Source organism: Macrobrachium nipponense, chromosome 13, assembly GCF_015104395.2.
Source record: "Macrobrachium nipponense isolate FS-2020 chromosome 13, ASM1510439v2, whole genome shotgun sequence".
NCBI lineage: Eukaryota > Metazoa > Arthropoda > Malacostraca > Decapoda > Palaemonidae > Macrobrachium > Macrobrachium nipponense.
In genome coordinates, this window is record NC_087206.1 from 1,620,039 (window position 1) to 1,639,858 (window position 19,820).

The 19,820-nt window shown below is 40.3% G+C and overlaps 1 protein-coding gene across 2 annotated transcripts in view; it reads right to left on the bottom strand.

The window, feature by feature from the left end:
* Positions 1-1,781: 1,781 nt before the first annotated feature.
* The window catches only part of LOC135225592 (uncharacterized), a 35,605-nt gene continuing 17,566 nt past the window's right edge, over positions 1,782-19,820 (bottom strand). Inside the window, exons 2-4 of one of the 2 annotated variants that reach the window (XM_064264879.1) lie at positions 9,934-12,674; positions 7,105-7,291; positions 1,782-7,053 (exon numbers count right to left, since the gene is read on the bottom strand). In XM_064264879.1, the coding sequence (XP_064120949.1) occupies positions 7,048-7,053; positions 7,105-7,291; positions 9,934-12,650 (2,910 nt within the window). In that variant the 5' untranslated portion in view covers positions 12,651-12,674 and the 3' untranslated portion in view covers positions 1,782-7,047. Of the gene's footprint in view, positions 7,292-9,933; positions 12,675-19,820 lie in introns of both variants that reach the window. The other variant, XM_064264878.1, reaches the window with a different exon arrangement.

The window sequence follows — 19,820 nt, forward strand, 5'->3', positions numbered from 1 at the left end:
CGAGGATGAGCAGCGCTTCTAGGAGACGCAGACGTCGTGGGTCAGGTGCTCTCCCGATGATCTTAATATTCCTGACGATGTCGTCTCTCGTGATGTTTCTGTGGTGTACTACAAGGGCGTGCTGCCTAATGGCACCCTCCTGGGCATGGCAGGAAATCCGTTTTGACAGGCGCATCGTCGTCATGCCGATGTAAATCCCAGGGCATCCTTGGGCGGGGCATACGTATCGGTAGACGACGTTGGACTGCTTCAGGGGGTCTCCTACCGGCGGGGAGGGGTTGTTCTTCATCAGGAGGTTCTTCGTACGCCGATTCTTGTAGTAAATAATGAGGGACGCTCTCTTCCTTCCTCCATGGGGCGGACGTGTTCCGCTATTATTTTCTTCATGGCTGCTTCTTCCTCCTTGCATAGGTGGTGCATGAAGGCTTTATAGAAAAGTTTGATATCCTCCGGGGGCGGAATGTTCCTTCTCTCTTCCTCCGTCATGTACCACTTGTCAAGGGCGGCTCGAGTTTCTCGGTTTACGAGTTTATTCGAGTACCCATTGTTAATTAGCATCTGGGATGCTCGGTCGACACACACCTCGAACTCGACCAAGCCTCCCAGATGCTAATTAACAATGGGTACTCGAATAAACTCATAAACCGAGAAACTCGAGCCGCCCTTGACAAATGGTGCATGACGGAGGAAGAGAGAAGGAACATTCCGCCCCCGGAGGATATCAAACTTTTCTATAAAGCCTTCATGCACCACCAATACAAGGAGGAAGAAGCAGCCATGAAGAAAATAATACTAGGAACACGTCCGCCCCATGGAGGAAGGAAAGAGAGTGTCCCTCATTATTTACTACAAGAATCGGCGTACGAAGGACCTCCTGATGAAGAACAACCACTCCCCGCCAGTAGGAGACCCCCTGAAGCAGTCCACCATCGTCTACCGATACGTATGCCCTGCCCAAGGATGCTCTGGGATTTACATCGGCATGATGACGATGCGCCTGTCAAAAAGGATTTCCTGCCACGCCCAGGAGGGCGCCATTAAGCAGCACGCCCTTGTAGTACACCACAGAAACATCACAAGAGACGACATCGTCAGGAATATTAAGATCATTGGGAGAGCACCTGACCCACGACGTCTGCGTCTCCTAGAAGCGCTGCTCATCCTCGAGGAAAAGCCTCCCCTTAATACCACCCAAAAAGCGTTCCTGATACCGACGTGTGTGAGGAGGACCACACCCCTCCCCCCCAACGAAAGTACCAGCGCGCATGAAACGAACACCGGACATGAGAATAATACCAGGGGTGACGTCACTCAGGTAGAAGCCAATCAAGAGGCTCCCGGTGATACCTCCCACCTGAGAAGGTCTGCAAGACTCGTCAACGCCCGCCGTATGAGTCACCTTCCCGGGAACCAATGAAAACCCGACCTGCCGGAGAGGTGCTCTGACCGTACTCAAGAGCTCGCAACACCACGATAAAAGGAGATGGATTCGCCACTGGAATTCAGTCCCTCAGCAGTTATCGCTTGATAATGTCCTGTCGATCAGGAGGAAACGTCGCGTTAGAGAGAGAGAGAGAGAGAAAATTGTATAAGTAATAAATCAAATGACTCAACCGAATTTTACCATGCCCTTTGGTGCATTGCTCGCCAGTCTAAGCAACAACGAGAAAGCCGTCATCAGAAAGATAGAGAAGACTCTTTACAAGATTAATAGTGCTGAAGCAGCAGTCATTTTTAACAAAACATGTCTACGAGAGGGTCTCCTTCCGAAATAATGATAATAATAATAATAAGCTTTATTTAAAAGAAGAAATTTTCATAAACTACTTGAGTACAAATATAAAATCCACATTATACTGTATGTACTTCTTTGAAAATTGTAGTATCACAGTTCAAATAAAAAATTCACCTTCAGGAGATAAAATTCATCAAAACATCAAAGCAACAATAAAAACAGTATACAAAGGTAGTCCTCTGGTTATGATGGGGATACGTTACTGTGACCCTTACGTTACTTGAAAATATCGTAACTCGGAGGCAGCCTAGCCTACACTATAATCTATACATATAATACTGTATTGTACTGTTAACTCTCTTTTATTATTAATTGGTCTAATTATTAGTATCAGCTAATTCTTTTTTATTCTTAATTGGTCTGGAGGTGCAATACAGATTGGGGATTTCACAGCCAGTGCACCAATGACCAAGACTTATGATAATACAGAGAGAGACACTACAAAACACAAACAAGAATGGGAGAGGGAGTGAGGGATTGGTCAGGGCAAGAGCGAAGGACATCTCAGCTACTCAGAGCAACATATCATACATCGTATGCTGCTGCTTGTGCCTGTCCTGCGAGATTTATAATATTTTCAATATTGTTGTATCAGTATCAAAAGCGTAACTTTAAAATATTGTAACTGGGATCATCATAGTAACTTCGATATGTCGCACCTCAAAACATCATAACTCGAGGACTACCTTTACCTTATGAAAAAAAAGGTCTAAATAATCCTGAAAGGATAATAAACCTAATCATTAATTTGATAAATTGTGCACTATTATAGAAGTCCATTTCACACAAAAACTCACAATGCATTTATGCGTGTGTGTTTTCATGAGCGTCCATAAAATCACAGACAAAACAAAAAAGACAGAGGATCTTAAGATGGAAAATATATACTCTATACAAACATATTGCATAAAATAAAAACTGACACAACAAAATTATCCATTAAAACATCGCATCACAGTCTGATATTATAAAATTGCAAACATTTCTTAACAAAGCTATTAAATATATACATGAAAAATGCCAAAAGAAATTATGGGAAAAAATTTGCACACGGATCCCTTGGAGGGTTAGTTTCTGGCTTTCAAAAAGCACCATATTTCTGGGTGATGCAGCTTATCTCACAAACGTTTAAGGGACTTGGGTGCCAATGGCATTACAGCAAACGCCATCCCCCAGCCCCGTATTTGCAGGGGATGCATTCCATACAACTCTACAAATAGCTAAAATCTGCAAATACTTAGAAGTCCTCTAAATATGCTTGTAACTGCCTATGTATTTTTATAGTTCCAACACAAGAAAAAGCCTCTAAAAAGGCTAATAAATGAATATTTTAATAGTTTTATCACAAAAAGTCCATCTAGTCAAAAAAATTATTTGAAAATACAGCAATCTGTGAATACTGTATTTCTCAATGAAAACTACCACGAATAATGTGTATATATGTTCCATACAGAAATCCGCGAATAGGCGAGTTGACGAATGGCAGGGGTTGATTGTACAGTGAACCCACCATATTCACGTTCTCAGCTATTCGCAAGTTTCTCTATGGAACATACCTAGCCATTATTCATGGAAAATTCGCCTATTCGTGGTATTTTTCACCGAGATATATTCACTAGATAATGTATTTTCATATCAATTTCATGATTAAATGTACTTTTTGCGATAAAACTATTAAAATATACTCGGCTAAATGCATTTTTTGAGGGTTTTTTTTCTGAATGAACTATCCAAGGCAGTTCTATGTGCTTTCAGAGGGGTTTTAAGTATGTGACGATTTTAGCTGTTCACGGGGGGGTTTTACGGGCTGCTCTATGAGCAAGAGCCGGTGCTGGCATAAGGTCTAGCTTAATCTCAAACAACATCACAGGGGTCTGCAATTTGGCTTTTTTTTTTTTTTTTTTTTTTTATTTTTTTTTTTTTTTTTTTTTTTTTTTTTTTGGGGGGGGGGGGGGGGGCAATGTAAAAACATTTTCTTGGTATGTAGTAATTCATGCACCATATCCTATGTTTTTATTCTCTCTTTGTACTTTCCAAAAGCAACAAGCAAGCTCTACTCATTTTTTGTAAGCCCATCTATGAATTTTGTATAAACTTTAAAATTCTGATACAAATGGAGAGATGCTGTCTCAAGAGAAGGCAGTTCTGTCCACGGAGTGAGTTTCCATTAGTTGCTGAATGTGACGGCACAAATCAAGGCAAATTTAAATTACGAAAGAATGAAAGGAGTTCATGTTTACTGGCAGATACTAACGAAAGTGACTGTCGGGGATGTTAAGTATATCTTAGTTTAACCAGACCACTGAGCTGATGAACAGCTCTCCTAGGGATGGCCCAAAGGATTAAATATTTTTGTGGCTAAGAACGAATTGGTTACCCAGCAACAGGACCTACAGCTTACTGTGGGATCCGAACCACATTAGATCGAGAAATGTATGTCTAATCGCCAGAAATAAATTCTCTGATTCCATGTTGGCAAAGTAGGGAACTAAACTTCGCCCTACTGAATCAGTAGGCGAGCACGTTAACCACTCGTCCAACAAGGACCCTGGGGATATAATGAGAGTTACGGAAGAAAAGTAAGAAAGACTGCACAGTGCATTCTACAATCTGGAACAGATAAAGTCACTTGATCACTTACACAATTGTTCCGTGCATTGATACAATTACTAACAGGACCTCATTGAAACTGAAAAAGTATCTAGCAGAGATAATCATTAAAAAAAGTTACAAGCTTTCCTGGACTAACAGTTCTCATTGTCAAGTACTATCTGGATGCTTGACAGAAATCCACTAAATACCATCCAGTTTCAATGAGGTCCTGTTAGTCAGAGATGAAGTGTGTCTGTGGAAGTCAAAGTGGTGTGTACAATGGGATACAAATTAAGAATGACATAAAAGCTTGTCAAAAATAGAGATATAAATTAAAAAAAAAAGGTTAGCAATGCCTTTTCCTGTTATTAAATCACTATAAAATAATTGTAACTAATTATTGCTACTATGTATTGCTGTTAAAATAAATTTAGGACAACCACCAGCTACCTGTATAGTATAACTGTGTTAAATTGGTTTATAATCATGAATGAGCCACAGCCATTACCATATTTCTTATCAATTTGACAATCAGGTGCAGTTTTATGTTACAGAACTTTTTAATGTTAAAAATACTCGGCTATAGCTGTCATTATTGTCAAATTAATATAGCAGCTATAGATATTAATACACAGTTAAATGAATTCACAGTACTCATGACCAGCTACTGATGTTAGTATGTAATTGTTAAGTTAATTTATAATAATAACCAGCTGTGAATGTCAGTTGTTACAAAAATATATCATAACCAGATGTATTTGTTACCGTTATTATTTAAAATACTGTAATCTATAATAAAAACCAGTTAGAACTTTTAATTGTTTTTAAATTACCAATAATAACAGCAACCAGCTAAAGGTATTGCTCTTGCTGCTCTGATGAGGAAGAAAGTCAAAACAGCATCAGGCACTTGGGCCACCCAAAGTGAAGTGAATCATCGGAAACATACTCAGGTCACCCAAATGTGAAGTGAATCATCAGAAACATACTCGGGTCACCCAAAGTGAAGTGAATCATCGGAAGCATACACGGGTCACCCAAATGTGAAGTGAATCATCAGAAACATACTCGGGTCACCCAAATGTGAAGTGAATCATTGGAAACATACTCGGGTCACCCAAATGTGAAGTGAATCATTGGAAACATACATGGGCCACCCAAATGTTAAGTGAATCATTGCAAACATACTCAGGTCACCCAAATGTGAAGTGAATCATTGGAAACATACTCAGGTCACACAAATGTGAAGTGAATCATCAGAAACATACTCAGGTCACCCAAAGATTAAGTGAATTGTCAGAAACACGCTTGGGTCACCCAAATGTGAAGTGAATCATCAGAAACATACAGTTCACCCAAAATGTGAGGTGAATCATCAGAAACATACTAGGGCCACCCAAAAATGAAGTGAATCATCAGAAACATACAGGTCACTTGAATGTGAAGTGAATCATTTACGAAGAACACAATCTTTTCCAAACAGAAGAGGAAATTATCATAACATTCATAGGTAACCACAGAGTAAGTGTGAGTGCTTTCCCACAGAATATGCAGTTCATGTATGTAAGTTTACATTTTCCATTTGTATTTTTCCAAATATGGGCCACCTATTCTGCAAAAGTATGTTTACCTGTCAGTGACCATCTGGCCTTATTTTAACATTAGGAGGCTAAAACTATCATTTATCACCATCAGATTGCACAGTGTAGGCCACAAGGATGTGTCTCTTCCAAGCAAAAATGTTACAACCAAAAACGGCTGAATTCTCAATGATCCATCAAATATATTCACTGAAAAGATAAAAAACTAACTCAAAAGACTACTGTGCTAGGAAACGTATTCATGTGACATCAACAACGCCTATTACAAAAACAAAAATATCCATATTCCCAAAATAGACTTACCTGTATGCTGTATTTTCAATTAGATTAAGCCATGGACAATTCAAAGTTACACTACCAAAATATGAGTCAAGTTTGATTTCCATAATTAGGCCTGAGATGACGGGTATTTGTACTGCAATGTCTTTATTCCAATAGCATAAAATGGTTGTACTAATGTAACCTCACTTCATATAGTGTATACATTCACACAAATGCCATTCATGCTATAAAATTCCCAATAAGCAAAACATGATCCTTGATTTTCTCATGAAGTCTTACTTATAAAACTGTTTGTGTTCCATGAAGTCAGCTGATTTTATCTTTGACTCATACAGATGGTTGTTCACATGAAGCCTTAGAATATATAATGCCTTACATCAATACTATTTCGTTGGTGCACCATGATTTGTGCCATGGCACATTTTTGCTAAATTATCATTCACATCATCTGCTTTCACTTGATGTGACTTTTGATACACAAAGCCTTCACCACCTACAGCTGCTGCCTAAATTAACTGTTGAAGAGAACACTCATTATTGCCAAATAATGAATCTTCAACATCAACTTTATCTTGCAAAGCATGTTTCCAATCTTCAGCCTCTGCATTCAGGAGTTTCCAGAAGTTTCTTTTCTTTACAGCTGAGCTACATGAGCATTTCTAGTTTTCCAATTCCAGTGGCTAATTAGTCCTTAAGAGGCAAGGCAGGTCTGTCTTTTTTCCTTAGTTAGATCTCATGTTTTTTAACTTTGCCTCTTCTTCAGGCATCTACCAGTCTTCACATGTAAAATTAAGAGCAGTATTAAGGAACTGAAATCATATCTTAGGATGTAAGCCAATTAATTTCTGTGTTAACCTTTATCGACAATTTTTTCAACACTTCCACTTGCTTTTCAGGTGGCTTATTAATTGTGTCCAGTGTAATCTTCTCATGTATATCATTCCTAAGTTTCTCCAGAAGATAGGTAATGGTCTCATAGGTTACTTCCGAGTTCAACAGGGACAATTTCAAGCAGCCATTTCTGTAAAAGAACAAATTACATCAGACTATACTACTTCACATTTAGCAAAACCTTAGTAACACTTAATTTGAGGAGTAATCAAGGACCTTTTATTGCCAAAGAGCATTCTCCACAGCTACCTCAAGCACTTTCATGTACAGTGGACCCCCATATTCGTGTTCTCTGGATTCGTGGACTCGCACATTTGCTGATTTCTCTCGAGAACATTTCCCCCAATTATTTGCGGTAAATTCGCGCATCCGCGATATTTTTCTATGAGAAATATCCAGAAATTCCAAGTTTTTATTATCAATTTCACCATAAAATGCACTTTTTGTGATAAAACTATTAAAAAACCAAGTATAAACATTTTTAGTGGGTTTTTCTTGAGTTTTAACTAACAAAATAGGGTGTTTTCAGCGATTTTATAGGGGTTCCAACTATTCGCGGGGGGTCTGGCACAGCCCCCCCACCCCCCCCCGGACCACTGTATTGATGTGAGGAACTACTGTGCTGCATAAAAATAACCTTCTTCATAAAGACGTGTAAACAGTGCTTTGTACTAAAGTCCAGATAGTGAAGTTCAAACACAATGCTGGAAGAGGCAAGATATATTATCTAGAATAACATGTCAAGGAAGCTGAAAAAGCCAAGTACTATACAGGCAGTCCCCGGGTTACGAAGGGGGTTTTGTTCTTGAGATGCGTTGTAACCCGAAAATTGTTGTAAGCCGGAACTTATAAAAATCCTAAGAAAACCTTATTTTAATGCTTTGGGTGCATTGAAAACTATGTAAACTGCATTCTTATTGCATTTTTCATCAAAAAAACTTTAAATATTGATTATTTTGCATTTTTGGTGTCATACTTCTTGTGCCAGATGAGCGTTGTAGGCGTCGTAACCCTGGAAATAATTCCTGATGAATATAATTGAAAAGCGGCTTAACCTCGGAACGTCATAAGCCGAACCCGTCGTAACCCGGAGACTGCCTGTATTCAGAGTGGCACTGGTGTTTAGGTTAGCCCACCTATTTATCAATGAAATATCCACGAGTGAAAAGATCAAGAAAACTTGTGTAAATTGAAGGTATGGATTGATAATAACATTATAAGGAGAGCAAAGCTAATGCCTAGTGAAATATTTTTGTGAGGTTACGAACAGATGTGAATGGGATAATTTCACTGATAAACAAAGCTGGAGAAGACCCAAATGTACTGATGAATGAATTCATGGATTGTAGAGTGGAATCAGTAAGAGATCAACTTAAAAGAGATAGAAGGCGCTCTTGAATATGGTGGAATCAGCACAGAGATGATTGAGCTGAAAATAAAATGACATCTTGTACTAGTACGTAGACTGTTTTGCAAAATATGAACTGAGGAAACATAGCCTAATGGTTGGGAACTGGAAGTCATACCAAAGAGAAGGGACCTTCCTGAATATGCATCAGTTGTGATGTACGTACACCTAATATGCTAATTCCCAATAAGCTGGAGAAGGGACGTGATAAAATGCTTAGAGATGAACGAGCTGGTTTTGTAAAAGGCAGGAGTTGCACAGATTAAACATTTATGGGAAGACGTGCAACAATGTACAACATTTAAAAATCCCCTTTCCATGGCTTTTGTAACTAATGTTGTACGTACTGTGATCTCTACATTTGCAGACTGACGGCACATACACATATAGGGATTTATGTACTATACTCTGTTTTTTTCATTAAGAGCTCCATTCCAAAAAGCCTGCCATTAATTTAGTAGTATACATTCAGCAATGTTACAAAACTGTTTCAGGGAATCTTTACGTGGAATCTATTCAAACTGGCTGCACGCTTGGCTACTTTACCTGTATTTTCATTTCCTCTGATACATATACCACCGCATGAGATACAATGGACCCCGCCTGTAGCTTCACCTATTCAAAGATTTTTCTGTAGAACGTATATCCACATTTTTCACGGAAACTTTGCACTTTGCGGAATTTTTCATAGAGAAATATTCACTAATTAGACGTACCCTATTTTCATATAATGTTTGTGACTAATTGCATTTTTTGTGATAAAACTAATAAAATAGTACTCAGGTATAAGCATTGTTATAGGGGGTTTTCGTGTTTGAACTACAAAATTAGGCAGTTACAAGCTATTCGTGGAGGGTTGCGGTATGAATTCCCCATGAATCCTGCGGTTCGACTGAATATGGACTGTATTTAACCAGCAAAACGGAGTGAATTCCTTGAATATGGACTGTATTTAACCAGCAAAACGGAGTGAATTCCTTGGATATGGAATGTATTTAACCAGCAAAACGGAGGGAATTCCCTGAAATATGCATTTATTGTATCTGTTTCCACAGCTCTTAAAAGAAGAAATGACGATTGCAAATGTCTGGTGTATCTTTGAAAACCTTAACAGCAAATAGGAATGCAGACAACTACCCTATGAAAATGAATCTGGGATAACAAATATCAAATCTGATGATTTCCTTTAGATTATAAAGGACCCTTATTATAATTGAGAAAATTTTCAAATATAAAATAATAAGTAGTGAACTCATCTAGGGCCTTCTGTGCATTAACCCTCACTTACAGTATGAGGTCTGTCTCTGGTATAGATACGCTAGATTATGTCTATTGCAATTACAATAAAAATTTAAAATAATTACCTTCCATTAATTTGCTTCACCACTCCTACTATCCAGTCCTTATGTTCATCTTTCGTTCCCTTCAGCGTTAACTCGAATGTGTCCTTAAATTGCAAATCGCACAAATCTGATGGTTGGCAGCTGAAAGGAATGCCAAGGGTCATACGAAGCGTATTGACACTTTTGTAAATCCTGCTCAAACTTTGTTTGAAGGCTCTGACAGCATCAATAGTGTTCAGCCTAACGCGAATAACCTTCAGCTTAAAGCAGTAACTCAACACCTCTCGCTCCCCTAAACTGCCAGTGAAATTGGTGAGGTGACCCCAGGGGTTCAAAGTCATAATGAATTCATCTGACAGTTTGCTTTTAGAGTAGTTGTCATGATTCCAAAAGTGTAATTCAGTCAATACTGGGACTATTGGCATATTTGCCCTTCTTTGTCCTAACTTCTTTCTTCTTATATCTCTCAGAATAGGTAATAACTCTTTGATATCATAAGGATCAACATCAATTGGGATGTCAATGACCAGAGAATTCAGATTCACATTGAGAACATGGTAAAACTTGAGCCCAGAAATAACTTGTTTCTCTTTCAAAGTCCAATCTAAATGAGGTAACCGGTCAATAATTTCATTCCCAGCAATCTTATTTTTCAGGGTTTCCAAGTAAAAACTCCACCAAAAGTTGAAATCTCCATACAGAATACTACTAGGTTTCTCCAGTATCCCAAATATTTCTGATATTCTCCCTGCTGTCAAATTATCTGTAATTGCCAAACTTCCTGTCAAGTACTTGATAACTTCAAGCAAACTTTGCCATTCACTTTTTCCTTCCACTTCAGCATTAATATTTGCAAAAGAAAGCTTTCTATAGCTGGCAAAAGTTAAGCTATTAGCTAAATATGCTCCAGCTAGGTATTCCATTTGTGTTTTATGCAGAAAAGCAAAAACTTTTTCCGACATGTCCTCATTCTCCTCTGTTTCACAGTACAAATAGGTGGATAAAAAGTCCAATACATCAACTGATCTCTTCTGGCATTCTTCCTTCACATGTTTGAATTCCATCTTTGTCAAACACAAGAGATCTCCTTCGAGAAGCAGCGACCAAGCTTGGTGTCCTAAACAGAAAAATATCTTATCAAGTTCCTCCTCAAGATCTCTTCTGCCCTTTTTCTCTAACCGATTACTTAATCTTTTTTGACAAAGCCTGAAGATTTCGAGATACAGCATGGTAGCTGAAGTAATTCTGAAAACAATTGAGGAATCCTCCCTCCAAAGATATATGAGAAGAGATAGGGTTAAAGGAAGCTTCAAGTGCTCATCCAAAACTTTTCCAGTAGTTTCCATGTAATGCAGGAAATCGCGAAGTTCTTTCTGGCGGCGTCTCTCATCTCTCTCCACTGCCCCAAATACCTTCTCCGAAAAAATTTTTAAACCCTGCTCATCAAAGCCACATATCTGGATTGGGAGATAGGAAACATCAAAAGTCTTAGCAATGTAAAATGCATCTTCCTTGTATTCAGGACGAGTTGTTAGAAGGATACGCTGATCACAAAATTTACAAAAAATATCTTTTACAAGATCTAGAGATTTGCCTTTCTTGGCTTCATCAAAACCATCTACGACCACAAGAATATCAAGGTCCTTCAAAGTTGGTATTATGTCACCAGAATCAAATTTCTGACAGGTTTTCGCCATACATTCTTCTTTCAGAAACTCAATCAGTGATTTTGATCGAGCTCTGCGAACTTCAACAAAGATGATTAAATCAAAATGATCAAGACCAACTATATTTTCATCCTTTTTGCACCATCCATGGATTACATAATGGCATAGAGAAGTCTTGCCACATCCAGCCAATCCATACATCAAAAGAGCAGATGGTTCCTGATCAGCGCCTCTGATTCTTTTTTTAACAGTGAAAATGTCTGCTATTTCAATGTTTCTTCTGGTGGACTCTATTTTCAAAGGAGTAAAGATTGTGTCCACTTCATACTTACTTAAAGGAGTCTTTTCTACCTCTTCCTCAGTCATCCAAATGCATGGATTCAGAATCCGCAATCTGCTGTATGAAGACTGAAACTCTTCGTTTCCTTCGTGTATCATGTGGAACTTTAAATCTTCTCTAAATTTCTTCACATCCTCTAGGTAAGTGTCTAAATCCATCTGGTAAAATTCAGCAGAAACAATACTCTGTATGTTATCTTCCATACATTTTGTATTATCTGAGAAGTCCTTGTCAACAACAACACCTACGCCCTCATATATATCTTTAAGAAGTTGTTTAAGGTTGTCAGTCATGGGAATAAGTTCATCACAAGCAATACCATATTTATGGCAAATCTTATTTCTCATTTTTTTCAAATCTTCGACAGCCTTTTTAGCAGCGTCACTCAACTGATTGGCAAGATCTTTACATACTTCTGTTATGATGACAAATGCAAAAGATATATCAAAATCTACCTCATTTAGGTCTTTATCTAAGAGTTCTTTATGCAATTTTGTGATTTTATCTTTTATAGTCCTTTTACTCCAACCTATGTCTTGCAGGTACTGGTACAAAGTCTTAGTGCCTCCATCAGATTTAATTGATGTGTGTGAATACATTGCTCTTACTACATCACACATGACATTTTGTCCAATCAAGTTCACACACTTGAATAATTTGCTGAAGATAAAGTCATCTTTGTTGAATCCTTTTGGAAAACCAGGTCCTGGTAATCCCTTAGGCGAGGCCATTTTGACATAGTCTCCTATGAGAACCTGCAAAAATTAAGATCTTATTAAGCTTTTCAGTCAAATAAAATACTTTTTAAACAAGTACAAAGAAAAACTTTACAAAAAATTATGAGTACATTAAGAAAGGTACAGTACGTATTTCTATATGTAGTACACCATATAATCATTTGAATACATTTTCAGGTCATATGCATGCAAGCTTGTTACTTTTACCAGTGCCTTTATTCTCATTCACATGGAGCGATTAACAATGAAAACACCAGCTGTTGTAACCAATGTGGTAGTTTTAAGAAACAGAAACCTTTCATCGCAGAAAACCACTGTCCCACTCATCTGTAAACTGTAAACCAAAGACGAGAGCCAACTGGAGGAAAAGGGAGTAAGGCATTCCAAGTTACAGCAGTAGACTTGTGTGTGTGTGTATGTATGTATATATACAGGCGGTCCCCGGATTACGACGGCTCCGGCTTACGACGTTCCGAGGTTACGACGCTTTTTCTTAAATATTCATTGAAAAATCCGCCCTGGGTTACGACGCTTGTTCCGAGGTTACGACGCTGACGCTTCCGACGCTCCGAGTTTATTACGCTTTTAAAAAATGCATACTATGATAAGAATCCTTTATAGTTTAGCACAGTATATTAATAAAAATGATATTGTTATTGTACAATAAAGTTTCATACATACTTACCTGGCGATATATACTTAGCTATAGACTCTGTCGTCCCCGATAGAAATTCGAATTTCGCGGCACACGCTACAGGTAGGTAGGTCAGGTGATCTACCGTCCCGTCGCTGGGTGGCAGGAATAGGAACCATTACCTTCTAGAACCAGATTTTCTCTTCCACCTGTCTCCTGAGGGGGGAGGCTGGTGGGTGGGCCATTCAATCGTATATCTGCCAGGTAAGTATGTATGAAACTTTAGTAGTGACAAGAACAATATAATTTTTCATACATTCACTTCCCCTGTTTCAGATATATACTTTAGCTTGATTGGCACCTTTGGCGGAGGGTAAGAGACAGCTAATTCCTGATTAGACAGGTAAACAACATACATTGTAGGTAATAAATAAATAAAACCTTGGTTCCTATGTGTTTAGACGAAGGGTCGACTTCCTAGCTATTGCTAGTAGTCTGCTTAGTCTCAAGAGCCTCAGCGAGGATGTGACCTATGGCTAAGAGTTCTTGTAGATCTGGTTTGCAAAGGGGTCTTATCCACTTACTCGAGAATCTAATGGTCATTTGTCAATGGGGTCTTATCCACTTACATGACAATACGTACACCTATGCCTAGGGGCATAATTAAGGAGCACAACACCGATCCCGATCACCTGATCCTAACACAGGGTTTGTGCTTAATTTGAAAAGAGCTATCCCCAAACTCCTTTCAAATAAACCAAAGAAAAAACACTATGTTAACATAAAAATTAAATCACTTTAGTTAAGGATCAGTGTCGGCTCCCTATCACAGCAACGTATCCGTAGACACGTAAAAACCAAGAGAGAAGGATCTCTCGTAGGTCAACTTGACCTCCTTCGTGCAAAGGGAAGTCAACACAGAGTTGCATCTCCCGTAAGTTACAGCTAATATGTCCTTCACGACATATTGTTATGGAACGAACAAGAATTCATAAAGCTCGCACTTCAAGCGCTTTTAATTCTCAGCTGTTTGAAGGAATCATCAAGTTATACATGAAGTGGCTTTAGCGATCACACTTATTTCAAAGAAGACCAGGGCTTCCTTTGAAATGGATCTTTTCTGGATGAAGCCTCGCGCCTGGCTTGCGCCTGGGTGGCGCCTCGCGCCTGGGTGGCGCCTCGCGCCTGGCTGGGGCCTCGCGCCTGGCTGGCTGGCTCCTCCCCACTTGCAGGAGTTTCGAGCTTGGTAGAGTCTCGAGGATGTCTGGCGATGTCCACATCGGACACTCTTTATCTGTCCGAGTTTGTTCGCGTCTAGCACATCTGTGCCAGGTGGTAGGCCAGCTCTTTCTCCTCAGACAATGACAGTGTTCTTGGGACTGTTTGCCTCTGGCATTTTTTACGCCTGTTTTGGCATATGGCACCTGGTTGGCGCTACATTGTCCAAAAGTCCTGAATATCCACAATAGTTTATCAGGAGACTGGAGAAGAGTGGAAGAAGTTCTTCCACTTTGAGCCTTTGGCCTCCTCCGGCAAGGGAGGTGATTGTAGTCACGCTACATCCAGTAGACGATAGGATATCTAACCATACAAGAGATAAGTCTTCCTCCAAGGAGGGTCCTCTTGAATACTTCCGTTGCTCACGAGATCTCTTCTTACATGTTGAAGGGGTTTTCTCGTTGCAGAATCTTCCCTATCCTTGCCCGAAGGAAGGGAAGAAGCTGGAAGTCGAAGGAGACTCTGAGCTGAAATTGGGAGTACTCCTGATTTCTAGCTCTTCATTGTATCCCTCTGAACACCTTCTGGGAAGCATTTCGAGCCGTCATCGCATTCCAAAGACTCTGTAGCAAAGGTTTGAACCATTCTACTGTAGATGAAAACGTAAGTACCCTGCCTGGACAACGAAACCTCTATCTGAAAACATTGAATCAGGAATAGGGGGTTTTAGAGTTCTTTTTGCCAGATATACTATGCTGGCAAGAACCCATTGCCTAATCTCCATAGAATCTGATGCGAGATTCCAATGCTCAAAAAATTCACTTGTCGTCTTGATCGTTTAGGACCAAGAGAAACAAAGAATTCCCTCATAAAAATTTCTCAAAGAAGTTTGATGAGGAGCAGTTCCATCTTGTCGGAACATAGAATCTGTGGCCACAAAAAAGATCCCATTAGAAGTACATGATATCCTACTCTTGTCATATTGAGGTATCGTATAAGATCCCGAAGATCTTAATCCTCTGCTATCTCCAATTCCCTTTATAGAGACGAGTATAGCCTTTTACTGCGTTCTTTGATAGCAGATATACCTATACAAAGGTGATTCTTCCCTCTGAAAGGGAAGAAAAAACCGCTATGTGGTTTCCTCATTCCCTCTAGCACGATCTGCAGCAATTCTATATCTTGTCCATGACTATTGTCATTTACCTTGAAAAATCCTCTCATTCATGTCCACTTCTGGTCAGTCTGCACGCAGACAGACTCAGAGTGGAGAGGTTGTTAAGGTCCATTTATAATAGATGCTGATAGAATATTCAGACTGTCTTGGAAAAGACTTCCAAAACATGCTGCTGAGAGAAGAACATGACCTCTGTGAATCCAACCTCGCTAAGGCCAAAATGAGGCATAAAGTAATACCTCTCTTTCTTTGACGCCCTTTATCTTAAATTCTGTAAAGAAATGACATTTTTATAATAATATAAATCCTGACGTCCCGGCAGAATTTGAAATTCGCGGTAGCGCTAATGGTTTGACAGGTGATCCCTCTACTCCCGCCCTCTACCAGGTACCGGGAACCATTCCAACCATAAATCAGAAGTTTCATGCCTACCTGTCATATGAGGGGAGGAGGGCGGGCTTCGTTATGTAACCACCGGGTAAGGTATAAGTGAAACTTTATATTATTATAAAAATGTCATTTTCACTTATATAACTTACCCGGTGGTTACATATAGCTGATTGACACATTTAGGTGGTGGGACAATGGCAGCTAAAATAACAACTGTTTGGAATTATCCGAAGATATAGGTTTCCTTACCTTTAAAAGACCGCTGACTCAGTGGTTACTGCCTCTGTAGTCTGCTGGCCTTATTGTACCGACAGGATATATGGATCCGTGCGTCGGACACAATAATAAGTACTGCCGTTGAGGACGTGACCGTAACGGACAAGACTATAATGCTCCTGCTCAGGGCGCAGTACAAATCACCACAAAATACAATGAAAAACGAGGGATCACCACAACTGTTTAAGAAATACACCGACATTAAAAGACTGAAAGATACTCAAAAAAAAAAAACTCCCTGTATCTTCAGACAACCTTAAAAATACAAAAAACATACATCAATCGGAAGAAAAGAAAATGAGTGAGGATGGGATACATCCTTCTCTCCACCCTCACAATACCGTGTCAGTCACAATGAATGGCCCCAATGTACTGCAATTTTCATATGTGGTTTGCAAATCTGTCAGATAATGAGATGCGAAGACAGAATTGCTTCTCCAATATGTAGATTTAATAATGTCTTTCAAAGACAGATTACGTCTAAAGGCCATAAACGTAGACATGCTCTAATTTCATGAGCTTTGACTTTAAACACTTTGATATCTGAGTCCTGACATTGTCCGTGTGCCTCAGAAATCAAATTCCTTAAAAAGAAGGAGAGCGCATTTTTAGAAAGAGGACGAGAAAGGATCTTTCACTGAACACCACAGGTTATCACTCTTACCTCTTATACCTTTGGTCCTTGCACATAATGTCTAAGTGCTCTCACTGGACAGAGAAGACATTCAGGCTCATTAGGCCCCACTAAACTCCGAAATGTTCTTATAGAGAAAGAACGAGGCCAAGGACGTGAGGGATTTTCCATTCTTAGCCAAAACCCCAGCATTGATGAGCAAATGGCATTGCCCTTAGCGAATCCAACTCTCTTATCAATAGCATGCAGCTCACTGATTCTTCTAGCTGATGCTAAAGCACAAAGAAAAAGGGTCTTCCTGGTCAGATCTCTAAAAGAACTAGAGGAGATCGGTTCGAATCTATCTGACATCAGCCATTGAACTACATCCAGGTTCCAAGCTACTGTTCTTGACTCCTTTGTCTTGGTCGTATCAAAGGAACGAATCAGGTCTGAGATGGCTTGATTATTAGAAATGTCTAATCCTCGATGTCTGAACACAGAAGACAACATGCTCTATAACCCCTAATCGTCTGGGTAGAAAGCTTCTTATTCTCACGAAGAAAAAGAAGGAAGTTAGCTAACTGAGCTATAGAGGTCTTAGAAGACGAAATTCCTTCTTCTTTGCACCAAGCTCTGAATTGGACCCACTTAGCTTGGTACACTCGATCAGAGGATTCTCTTCTGGGTCTAGCAATAGCCCTTGAAGCTCTCTTTGAAAATCCTCTCTTTCTGAGGAGATGCTCGACAGTCTGAATGCGACTAGTCGAAGAGCGGACAAGTTGTGATGGAACCTCAGAAAGTGGGGCTGTCTGAGTAGATCCTTCCTTAACGGTAACTCTCTCGGAAAGTCCGTCAACAGCAGTAGTAGATCCGGAAACCATTCCCTGGCCGGCCAAAAAGGGGGCTATCAGAGTCATCCTGACGTTCTGATGACCTCTGAACTTTGCCAGAACTAATCTTATCATTTTGAAAGGTGGAAAGGCATACAGATCCAGATTTGACCAGTCCAGAAAGCATGGCATCCACTGTAAACGCCTCCTCGTCTGGAACTGGGAGCAATACAGTGGTAGACGAGCTGTCTTGTTTGTGCGAAGAGATCCAACTGAGGACATCCCCAAATCCCCCAAAGCTTCTTGCATATTTGAGGATGTAACGTCCACTCTGTGGAGAGGACTTGTCCTCTCCTGCTGAGAATGTCTGCCTTTACATTCTTCGAGCTTGAATAAATCTTGTGCTCAAGACAACCTTGTTCTCTTTCGCCCAAATGAGTAGGTCTCTCGCCGCCTCGCAACAGAGAGAACGAGTGTGTCCCCCTCCTGTTTTTTTATGTAGAGAGAGCCGTGGTGTTGTCTGCTTGAACCAGCACTACTTTCCCTCTTACCTCTGTCTTGAAGTGCATTAGAGCCAAATGAATCGCCTTCAACTCTTTTAGATTTATGTGCCAGCTTCTCTGATGAATCTGCCAAAGTCCCGACACTTCCTTTCTCCCCAGAGTAGCTCCCACCCTTTGTCCGATGCGTCTGACAAAAGCGTAAGGTTGGGCTCAACTGGCTTAGAGACAAGCCTTCCTTCTGATTCCCACCAAAGTAGGTCCTGTTTTGATTCCTTCCGAGATGGGAACACGAAGGAGTCTGGGAACTTCTTCCTTTGCCACTTCTGCTTCAAGTAAAATTGAAGTGGTCTCATGTTGAGCCTGCCCAGACTTACAAATTGCTCTATTGAAGCCAAGGTTCCTAAAAGGCTCATCCACTGATTCGCCGAGCAAGTTTTTGTCTGACGAGAAATTCGTCTATTTTGTTCAGGCAAGAGTCGATCCTTTGGCGAGACGGAAAAGCCTGAAAAAGAACTGAATTCAGTCTCACTCCTAAATAAACTATCTCCTGAAAGAGGTGAGACATGACTTTTCCTTGTTTACTAACAAACCTAGGCTTTCCGTCATCCTTAAAGTCTTTTGTAGGTCCTCCACACACTTCTGTTCTGGACCTTGCCCTGAGAAGCCAATCGTCTAGATACATGGATATTCGTATCACGTCTAGATGAAGCCACTTTGCTACTGACGACAGAACTCTGGTGAACACTTGTGGAGCTGTCGCAGGCAGGCAAAGCAGAGGCCCTGAACTGATAATGCAGCCCTGGAACACGAATCTCAGGAATCTTCTCAATTCCGAATGAATCGGGATATGAAAATAAGCGTCCCGAAGGTCTATGGAAACCATCCAATCTCCAGGATGAAGCGCTGCTAATACCGATTGGGTCGTTTCCATAGAAAAACTTCGTCTTCAGGACAAAGACGTTCAGGGCACTGACGTCCAACACCGGTCTCCAACCCCCCGCGTGGCCTTCTTTACCAGGAAAAGGCGATTGTAAAATCCTGGTTCTGCGGAGAGTCCACTAACTCTATGGCCCTCTTTGCCAGTAAGGCGAGAACTTCTTGATGGAGGGCAGCAAATTTTTCGGAGTTCTCCGAGTAGGCTGACAAATTCACAGGAAATTCGTGATGAGAGGGGGGTGCTTGATGAACGGAATGGTGTATCCTTCCTTCAGGACCTGGACCGTCCAAGGATCCGCTCCGAGATGAAACCAGGTCTGCCAGAAAAGGTGTAATCTGGCTCCTACTGCTGTGTGGAGGACTACGGGGCCTACTTCTTGATGGAAGAGGGAGTGGTTTTAGAAGAGGCTCTACCTCTCCCATGAACCTGGAGAAAGAGCGAACGGGAGCTCTCCCTCGAAATGGTTTAGGAGCTTCCGTGGAGGGAGCACTCCGAGAAGCAGAAAGAACCGGAGCTATCTTCCTGGGCTTCTTCACTGACTGTGATAAAAGATCCTGGGTCGCTTTCTGTGTTAAAGATTGAG